Source organism: Aegilops tauschii, chromosome 5 (assembly GCF_002575655.3).
Source record: "Aegilops tauschii subsp. strangulata cultivar AL8/78 chromosome 5, Aet v6.0, whole genome shotgun sequence".
Classification (NCBI taxonomy): Eukaryota; Viridiplantae; Streptophyta; class Magnoliopsida; order Poales; family Poaceae; genus Aegilops; species Aegilops tauschii.
In genome coordinates, this window is record NC_053039.3 from 34,741,511 (window position 1) to 34,752,028 (window position 10,518).

Here is a 10,518-nt window from a genome sequence, read left to right on the forward strand (position 1 = left end):
ATTTTTATGTAAATAAGTGTTGAGCAAATCGACGAGTTAAGTCACTTTTCAGTAGATAAAATTGTATATCTCAATATACTATTTAGGTCATCATTGCAACGCACGGACATGTTTACTAGTTAATATAACGGGGCAAAAGCATGTTTCGAGAACAAGATGCAAAGTGACAGATCCAACCAATTTTGGCTATCAAATTAGATCAATACATATTTAGTGTAAACAAAACGGAGAAGTTACTCCACCTACACTGCCGGATTTTGACTTTGTGGACATCCTTGCTGAGCAATCCTGCTCTACTTATGGCATAAATAATAAAGGCATGAAGCTGAATTATTTTTACAGTGCAGAAATTTAAGCTGAAATAAGAATTTGTACGCCAATTGCAGGAACTTCTTGCAGGTGGAGCTATACAATTCAGTGATAGCCAGTTTTCATCAGCTGCCATTTTGCTCAAAAGGAAAGTTGGGGCTGTTAGAATTTTTATCTTACATAGTCCATCAACCATTCCAACAGCATGCTCACAGATGTAGGTGGTTGGACATTCAAACATACTCCCTCCGTTCCAAAATAGATGACCCAACTTTGTACTAACTCGGAGGGAGTACTTCTTACTAGGCAAGGACAATTATTTTACAGAACTGCGATTTATCAGGCTTCCAAACAGGTCTAATTAGGAGAGCACAGCAACACCTACCAGTGCCTGATATTGTGTAACAAATCTGCAAATTGTTCTCGTGACAATGGAAGCCGAGCCTGGAGATATTTATACATATACCTCCATTCATCTGCATCTTGTATCGCAGACATTGCCCCAGCAAATGTGCGTAGTGCTATCGGCAATCCTCCACAGGCTTGAGCCATCTGCACATAACAGTCAATCAAGTTAAGCAGCTGTTGTGAAAGTAGCAGCAGGTTGAAATTTAGCCACAAGAAAATGGTGAAAGTACGAAGGACGCAGCAGCTAAGATGGACAAACAAATCAACTATTAATATAAAACAAAAGTGATGGCTGGAACAAATCATCTCAACTCCTATAACCCTAGAACCTGAACTCTTCTCAAGTTGGGCTATGGGGTCAGAACTAAGGGAAGTATCTAAGGAGTAAGATTTTTATATTTCAGTTTACAAAGAAACATCAACCTAAAAAGATTTGGTACACAGAATATGAATTGTCAACTTCCTTTGTAACATTTGTTGTTCTTTTGGGAGTTTTTAGGTTAATCCAGTTCCAACTGTTAATCCATTCTCTAAGGAGCATAGCAGCACACAAGGAAAGCAGTCAACGATACTTCAAATGCATCAGTTGTTTTCTTCAACTAAAAATTTGCAAGTGAAATTTCCTAACTAGACTTGTTTGCTGAGAAAGTACCAAAGAAAACACTACAGCTGTAAGTGTGTGTTTATTACAACTTCATCTTCTACACATTCAGCTGAGATGCAATAGTGATAAACATCTTATAGGCTTATTGGCAGCGGGACCTGCGCAGAATTGTGACTGTTTTCTCTTAAAGATTAGCTATGGACTATGGTACTTGGTACATAATCTTGTTTTATGTGTGCTTCAGAAGGGGTTCTGCAAGATGTCGAGGTCACTGAAGATGGAAAACTTCTCCCTTTTAGTTTTCTGAACATGCTTTACTGTTAGTCAGGTTAGCTTTACAAATGCTGTTGTACTAGACCTATTTATTTAATTACCATCTTGCAGTTTTTAGATGAGCTTAACCTTGGAAAAATTTGTGTAAGCCAATCGTTTTAAGTCCCAAGTTACAAATCTGGGCGTGAAATTTATGGTGCTTTTTGGTCTCCATTAGTAGCTTTCTATCTCATAAATTAGCAAATTTAATGACCGTCTTGTTATTCGAATCCCTGCGCGCAAGCCATTTTCTCACTTGGAATGATTTTTCTTCGAGAAGTTTTTCCTGGAAGTTTCCGGAGTCTGGTTAACACATTTTTTAGTACGAGATGCCTTGGAGTCAGTCCCTAAGGTTAGCTTGTTAATACATTAAAAAAACAATTTACCGATTGTATTTGCCCAGAATCTTTCGGCTCAGCAATCCATCCATTGTGAAAGCTTAACACCGAACTTATCTGTCGGTATGGACTGGATCCAACATAAAATAGATAGCATAAGGATTTTAGTATTTGAGGTTAGGTTTCTGATGGTATATCAATTATTAGATTTTTATACCGACACAGATCAACTTTACAGATACTTCTATTTATCAAAGGTTTCTTGCGGAACACAGAGTGTTTCCTTGTTGGCCCCATTAACTATCTTGAAGAAAACCTTGTTAAGTTGAAGTGTTTGAATAGCTTTGGTGACCCCAACAGGAAGTAATCAGATCATGCCTCTTATTGTGTGACTGATTACTTGATCTATTTAATAGTGTCTTGACGGCCGTTTAGTTCTCACTGAAGATGCATGGCAATTGGCAATACTGAAAGGGTGACTAGACTTAAGAATCAACGAATTGAGGGAGTGATATCGCTTGCGATGAGAAGGTTAATATCTAACTACGTGGGTTTGTAAAATTTGAAATCTCTAGAACAAAAAGAAAAGAATATTTTGATGTAATATGACTCGCTCAACTTTGTGACCAAAGATAAAAATTGTTGTCTTGGGTTTTGTTGTTGGTCTAGTATTTTATTGAGAGTGATGAATGCACTGGCGATATCTTAAGTATTAGTACCTTATTACCCATCTTTATTGATTTTGGTGTATCCATACGTTATTAAAAAAAATCGATTTCACTTAAAACAATTGCCTAATAACTAGGATGAATGAAGGAACTGATTCCTACAGTTACACGTGCACGCTTACTGGCAGAAAAAAAAACAAGACAACAGGAAGTGCTGGCATGCATGAACCTTAGAAACAACATTTTGGTGGGCTGTGTACCTCTTTGGCAAGCGGCTGAATCCGAGGGTCATCAATGATTGCATCCCCAACTCTGTCTTTAAAGAGGCTCCAGGCATCATCTTCCCCCAAACACCCTATTTCGATGATGTTATCAGCAGCACAACCCATGAGGGCACAAACATCCTTGCTCCCTGTCGCAATGATGACCTTCTGGTGCCGGTACTTCCCAAGTGGCATCCGCAGGCCAACCGCCGCCAGATCAACAGGCGCCTCCAGCTCATCTAGCAACAGGAGGAAGCTGGTGTTTGACAAACTGTGATGGATAACGCGGGCCCGGCTCTTCTCATCCATCAATGGCATCATTTCGTAGTTGTAGCCCAAACATACACCCAATGCAAGCTGCACATCCGTCACGGTGGATCTGCTGCCAAACCCAAAATAGAGCACATGGTGGAAAACAGCGAAGATTCGGTAAGACTGTCGCAGCTGCATGAGAAGGGAAGATTTACCCACTCCACTCACGCCCCAGATCCCTAGCAAGTTATCATGGGCTAGCCTGCTCTCCAAAAAGTCATGCACCTTGTTAAGACAACTCTCCATTCCCCACAAATGGCGAGTTTCCAACCGGAGCTTCTGCAGCCTCATCTCACGGGCATGAGCACGGGTACGAGCTGCCTCCGACCGGAGCCGTATACAAGCGAGGAGCAGATCATGAACTCTCGCTGTGAAGAACTTGACCATTACCAGTGGTAGGAGGATCATGTTGAGCACAATGGTAGCCCCCTGTTTCAAAGCAGCAACACGCAGTCACTAAATCATGCTCATAAAGGGACCACATGGATCAATGGATGTTGTTTCATGTTTGGATGTTGTACAACTACAGATTTTGAAGGTAAATATAGCTGAGTCCTGGGGTGCCATAGGTACATGATGAAGGCAAGCTCAAGTTCGTAGTACAATGGAATCCTGTGATTGAAAATTTGAAATGGAGTTGTAACATTACAGCCGCCTAGAGAGCAGACACACTTTTAAGGCTAAGTAAGTAGGAGAAGATCATTACCTCAAGAACAGTACGCCTGTGATTGCGTCAAGTATGAATAGGATGTATAGTACTACGCTGTAAAAAATAGATAAATATTAATCTTCAGATTTTACATCCAATATGAATTGTTCATGACTCACAGATCAATCCAACATCAAGCAATCCCTTATATCACCCAGTTCCCCAGTAGAAAGATGGGCTAATGACACCTCAAATTCTGATATTCCCAATAGAAATAACCCCTTTTCAGCACAGATATGTTCTCTGCTAGTACATCTATCTTAGATAACAAACAACTATATGGATCACCAACAACCGGCTTAACACAGCGAAGTGCACCAATTAGACATTAAGTGTTCTTACCAATTAAAAATCAAATGTTCTCACCAATTAAACATTTAAGTGTTCTGGAATAAAAAATGGGTAAGGTTGGGATAAGTACATGTACTCCATGAGGAACCGGAGCCGGTAGGTTGAGCTTGAGCTGCGATCCTGCAGGAGCGGCATCAGAAATCCCAAAATTACCTTCGGGATCACATACAGCTGCATAACATACCCCCAAAACGCTCTGCGAAGAAAAAAGCAAAGAAAAAACTGTAAAAAAACGAGGGGAAAATATGTATACAAATAGGAATGAAACATCTACACTGGGAGGAAAGGAATACTTACACACACACCAGCATAACAGACGCCACAAACAATCTGCAAGGAACAAAAGCATGAAAATATCTGCAAAAAGATACGCAAAAAAGTGCGTACAAGGAGGAAAGGAGCACCTACGGGGTTCCGGTAGACATCCTTGAGGCGAAGGTTGCAGGAGCGAGTAGATCTGGCGGTAGTTGCCTTCAGGAGTAGTTGGCGGCGGCGGCGGCGGCGGCGGAGGCGTGGCCTGGCGTGGGAGTCGATTTGAGGGTTTTCTTTTTTCTTTTCGGGGATAGTCGATTTGAGGTAGGAGGGGGTCGGACTGGACCCTCTTGTTGAAATATAGGATAAGGTTGAGCCAGAGCGATACGGCTTGCTCCCCCACGGCCTCTCCAACAATGATACGGCTTGCTCCCTCACGGTTTCTCCGACAATAACCTGTAAATTTTGAGTATCTAGAGCCGGACTTTGTAAATTTGGTCCTTCAAACGATCGCCGATACGATCGCACGCGTCCAATAACAGTGACCAGTCACGTTTTAAATTAGCAACTCTGCATTCGTTTCTTTCATACTTCATCCCCAAATCTTTACCTAATACCTAATAATAAAGAGAATTGGGTTTCTACCCGTACGTCGTCGGTGCTTTTTCAGAAAAGCCCCTCTGTTTTTTGAGAATTCAACCCGCAGTTCCTACTTAAGTGGATATGAGAAAACGGTTCGATTGTGCAAATTAACCCTTGGATTTTCTAAGAAGTTCGCCCGCACTCCTTTGCTCATCTTATCGAGAAGGTGGAGGTGGGGGGCAGCTTCGGCTGGGTTCTCGTCGGCGAGCTCGTCCGCCGTTCGGCTCTCCCCTCCACCTCCGGCCCTCCCGGCCTCTCCTCCGCCTCCGGCCTCCCCGCCCCCTAGGTGCGTCTCCATCCCAGCACCCAAGCTCCCCCGTGCTCGTCGGCCGGCAGGCATGGCGCCGCTGCGGAGCTATCTTCCCTCTTCCTAGCGTCGGCTCGAGGTGGGTGGAGCAGCTCGGCGCCCATGACCTCCACCACGGCCTGCTGGCGTGATGCAGCAGAGATGTGCAGGCAGGTGGAGATGGGGATGGATCTGGAGATGTGGAGAGGCGAACGCCGAGGCGTCGTTCGGCAGAAGCTAGCCCACCGATTCGCTGACGATCTCCGGGTCGCGCTCCGACTGGATGAAGTAGTAGACGAGTCGGACGCCGTCGACAGGGAGGCGCAGGTGGAGGACCCGGTCACGGCAAGAGAAAGCGGCAGGGCGTATGCTCATGGTGGCGTAGGCCAGTACAAAGGTCGGCGAGGCAAGGACGAGGTCGTGGCCATGGTGGCCGAGGCAGCAGTCAGCAGCGGCTGATGCAGGGGAGAAAGGCGAGGGGCGGCTGGAAGGATGCACGAGGGAGAGGCCGGGCGCGGAGGCGGAGCCTCGCTGCTCGAACCAGAGACGACGGCGCGAGCTGCGGGCCAGCACGGTGGCCTCCATGAGTGGATGAAGTAGCAGAAAAGTCGGACGTCGTAGGAGGTGCAGGTGGAGGACCCGGTCACGGCAAGAGAAAGCGGCAGGGCGTATGCTCGTGGTGGCGCGGTCCAGTATAAAGGCAGGCGAGGCAAGGAGGAGGCCGTGGCCATGGTGGCCGAGGCAGCAGTCAGCAGCGGCTGCAGGCAGGGGAGAAAGGTGAGGGGCGGCTGGCAGGATGCAGGAGGGAGAGAGGAAAGGAGGTCGGGCGCGAAGGCGGAGCCTCGCTGCTCCAACCAGAGACAACGACGCGGACTGCGGGCCAGCACGGTGGCCTCCATGGCCGGCAGCCCACTACCAGAATAACTGGCAATGCCGACGGCCGAACCTATGCCGACGGCCATCGTCGGCATAGATTGGCCTATCCCGATGGCCCAGCCCAAGCCGTCGGCATAGAAAAGCCGTCGGCGTATATCCATCTATGCCGACGGCCCCCGTCGGCAAAGCTCAGCCATCGGCGTCGCGAGAAATATGCCTACGGCGGCCGTCAGCATAGATAAGCCCATCGGCATAGAACGTGGGCCCGGCTACCCGGGCGGAAACGGCCTTTTGACGGCGTCAGTCTACGCCGACGGGCTAACGGCGGCCGTCGGCATAGCCCCCACGTCATCGATCCGCGTCGCCCGCCACGTCATCGATCCGCGTCGCTCGCCGGTCCGTGGGGGGGGGGGGGCAAATCTATGCCGACGGCTTGGCCGTCGGCATAGGCCTGGCCCATGGATGTTGCCACGTCATCGATCCCCGCCCTTTGCCACGTCATCGATTCGTGGCTGTGTGCGCAGGTATGCCGACGGCAGGCCGTCGGCATACCTCTAGCCGTTGGCATACCTCTATTTTTTTATTTTTTATTTTTTATTTATATTATTTACTTTTTCCTTTTTTTCACAACATAAATGTGCCTTATCTAACAAAAAAACATACCCCGATGGTATATTGATTGCCCCCCTCACGGACGTTGCTGCCGCCGTGCCCCACAACGACGCCGGTGAGGGGGGCACACCCCGGAGCTGCGTGCCGGGTGCCTGCGCCAGCCACCACGCTTCCACAACCGTAGGAGGGCCCAAAGCAACACCTAGCGGCATTGCTACCCCCCCAGGTACACCGTCCCGTCTAACCGGGCCCTCATACATGCGGGGCGGTGTGGTGCCATGTTTGAAGAGGCGGGACGGGGGCCCTCGGGGGATAGCAATTCCACCGGAGCGTCGCACCGGGCCCTCATAAATGCGGGGTGGTGTGGTGCCATGTCCAAAGAGGCGGTGCGCATCTCCGGGGTGTGCCCCCCTCACGGACGGCGGCGCCGCCGGCACCTGGAGGGTTGAAACGGACGCGTCGGGTCTACACGGAGGGGATCTTGCTGTGGGTCAGGCCCGGATGTTGCTCCAAAGTGTTCCTATGGGCTGACCTAACACAACCGGGTGGAGAGTTCCACTGGTCAAAGCACGTCCGTGTAAAGTCAAAGGGCTAGATCTCGTGGTCTAACGCTACATGGTTAGGCGGGACAGGGGCCCTGGGGGGATAGCAATGCCACCGGAGCGTCGCACCGGGCCCTCATATATACATGCAGGGTGGTGTGGTGCCATGTTCGAAGAGGCGACACGCGTCTCCGGGGTGTGCCCCCCCTCACGGACGACGGCGCCGCCGGCACCTGGAGGGGGGAAACGGACGCGTAGGGTCTACACGGAGCGGATCTTGCTGTGGGTCAGGCCCGGATGTTGCTCCAAAGTGTTCCTATGGGCTGACCTAACACAACCGGGTGGAGAGTTCCACTGGTCAAAGCCCGTCCGTGTAAAGTCAAAGGGCTAGATCTTGTGGTCTAACGCTACATGGTTAGGCGGGACGGGGCCCCTGGGGGGTAGCAACGCCACCGGAGCGTCGCACCGGGCCCTCATATATACATGCAGGGTGGTGTCGTGGCATGTCCAAAGAGGCGGCACGCATCTCCGGGGTGTGGCCCCCCTCACGGACGGCATTGCTACCCCCCCCCCCCGCCCACAGGTACCCCGTCCTGTCTATCCCTGACACAGACGACCGCCGGGTCTAGCCCTTTGACTTTCGCCGGACGTGGCATGTCCATCTATGCGGACGGCTAAGCTCCAGTGGCATTGCTACCCCCCACGGCCCCCGTACCGCCTAACCCCCAGGGTCCCGGTGTCACAGGCGTCGCACCGGGTACCGGGTCCCATACAGACGGTAAACTAAGAATCTAAAAATGTAATAATTGAATTGATTAAAAACTTCGGTATTCATCATTGAAAATGTACTATCACTATGAACCTTTTAGTGCTCGGGCACCGGGCCGGCTGCCCGGGCACTGAAAAGTTCACAGTAATTGTCCATTTTCTTCATATAAGTCTAATGAATACCGGAGCTTATAACGTATGGATTAGTGAACTATTTAAACATGTCAAATTGCTTTTCCCTCGGCGAGGTGGGACTATTTTTTCAAAAAAAAGTAGTTGCCATCTATGCCTACGGCATAGCCGTCGGCATAGGCCTCCTATCTATGCCGACGGCCTGGCCGTCGGCATAGAGCCACCCTTATCCACTCGACGGCCCTCTCGCTGTCAGGTGCGACCACTCCTATGCCGACGGCCTAGCCGTCGGCATAGGGCCACCGTATCCACTCCTCCCGCTCCACTGACTTGTGGACCCATCCTATGCCGACGGCCAGGCCGTCGGCATAGGGGTGGCCTTATCCACTCGCTGTTCATCCTCCTCCACCCATTCCCTCTCTGTCTCACCCCCCGCCCGCACGTCGACCCGCACCGCGCCGCCGCCTGGATCCGCCCACGCCGCCGTCGTCTCCGCGCGGATCAGCCCGCGCCGCCCGCTCTATCCGCCCGCCCCGGCCTCCCTCGACACATCCCCCGCGCGGCCGGCCCTCCCTCCCCCGATCTCCGTCCCCGCCCCGACCTCCGTCGACCCCGCCCCGGCGGCCACTTCGTCCCCTCCCCGACCTCCGCCGACCCCTTGCCGGCCACACCGCCCCCCGCCCCGGCCATCCCGTCCCCGCGTCGGCCACCCCGTCGCTGCCTCGTCCACCCCGTCCCCGACCCGGCCGCCCTCGCCTCTGCCCCGCGCGCGGCCGGCCCTTCCCCGCGCCAGGCCACCGCCGCGGCGGCCCTCCACCGCCTGCTCTGGCCCGTCGTCCGTGCCTGCCCCTCCCCCCGAGCCGGCCCTCCCCCACGGTGAGCTCCCTCCCTCCCTCTCTGTAGATTTTTTTGTTAATTTTGTTGTTGTTCATAGTTATGTAACTAGATGGATGGATGCATAGTTAGATGATAGATGATTTGATGATAGTTACAAATGTGAGAAATGCAACAAATGCAATTTTTTAACAAGGGGCATGATGTTAGATGATAGATTTTTTATGATAGTTGCAAATGTATGATGATTGTTACATGATAGATGATGATGTTGATGATGATAGATGATGATGTTGATGATAGATAATGATTTTTTTTGCGGAAGAGATGATATAGGATGCTGATTTTTATGATTCGGTGATTGTTAGATGATGATGATGAATATATTGTGATGTACTTAATTATTGTCATGGTGCAGGTTCTGTGGTGTTCCATCTCGGTGAAGTGATCGGCATAGGAGCTGTTGGTCCCCGGTCGTCCGTCTGCTATTCGAATACTTCCTCTACAGCCGAGGGTGAGCTACGAATCATGTTACTAGATTTCATTCTCAAGTCAACTGGCGTAACCTAGGCGTCTCCCGTCCGAAAGGGTTGCATCGATAAATATGCATTCAATTGCATATTTATCACCGCAGCTCTTTCGGATTGTCTAGCGTTTTCCACGGACAGCCCGAGGATGTGTAGATTGGTTATGTTCTACCCTGTTCCGAGACAGGATTTCGGCGGCGCCTCCCCATTGTTCTCCGGAGCACATTCTCTCGGCTATTTGCCGAGACGTGTATCTGGAGAACAGCGGGGAGGTGCTGCCGAAATTTTGTCTCGGAACGGGGTAGAATGGAGAACGTACTCAATCTACACATCCTCGGGTGGGATTAGGACCCATCTTTACCTATTAGAGATGTAGGTGGATTCAACGCGGTAGAAACTGAAAATTTGATGTGATTAATTTAAGTGAATCCTTAATTATGTTGTGTGGCTTGCAAAAAAGCAGAGGATGGCAGATAATCAGTGGATGTATAGTGGTTTTATCCGTCGGAATCGAGTAACACCAGAGTGGATCGCGAAAACCGATGTGTATTTGAAGGAGATATTCCGTCATCCAATGAGAATTATCCCACCATGCCCCTGTGCGAGATGTGCCAGACGTCACCGTAGAAATCAGACGGACATGAGTGAGCACCTTCGCACGCACGGATATATGCCAAACTTTGACATGCCGCCGATAAACATAGCCGAGCAGGACCGTGGTAGAGAGGAGGTGATGCGACGACGCATCGATGGATATGAGGACGACGGGGTCA

At 50.1% G+C, this 10,518-nt stretch overlaps 1 protein-coding gene across 4 annotated transcripts; it reads right to left on the reverse strand.

The window, feature by feature from the left end:
* Positions 1-625: 625 nt before the first annotated feature.
* On the reverse strand, positions 626-4,908 carry LOC109743622 (disease resistance protein RFL1). Of its 4 annotated transcripts, none has more exons than XM_073499689.1 (7): positions 4,683-4,908; positions 4,572-4,604; positions 4,345-4,470; positions 3,921-3,977; positions 3,763-3,826; positions 2,900-3,643; positions 626-861 (listed from the first exon to the last, which is right to left on the reverse strand). In XM_073499689.1, exons 1-7 carry the CDS (start codon positions 4,697-4,699, stop codon positions 691-693), a joined length of 1,212 nt encoding a protein of 403 aa, XP_073355790.1. In that variant the 5' UTR covers positions 4,700-4,908; the 3' UTR covers positions 626-690. The 4 variants fall into 4 exon arrangements, with proteins under 4 accessions (XP_073355790.1, XP_020158301.2, XP_020158303.1 ...); XM_020302712.4 differs by having other exon boundaries at positions 3,742-3,826; XM_020302714.4 differs by having other exon boundaries at positions 3,739-3,826.
* Between the last annotated feature and the right edge of the window lie 5,610 nt (positions 4,909-10,518).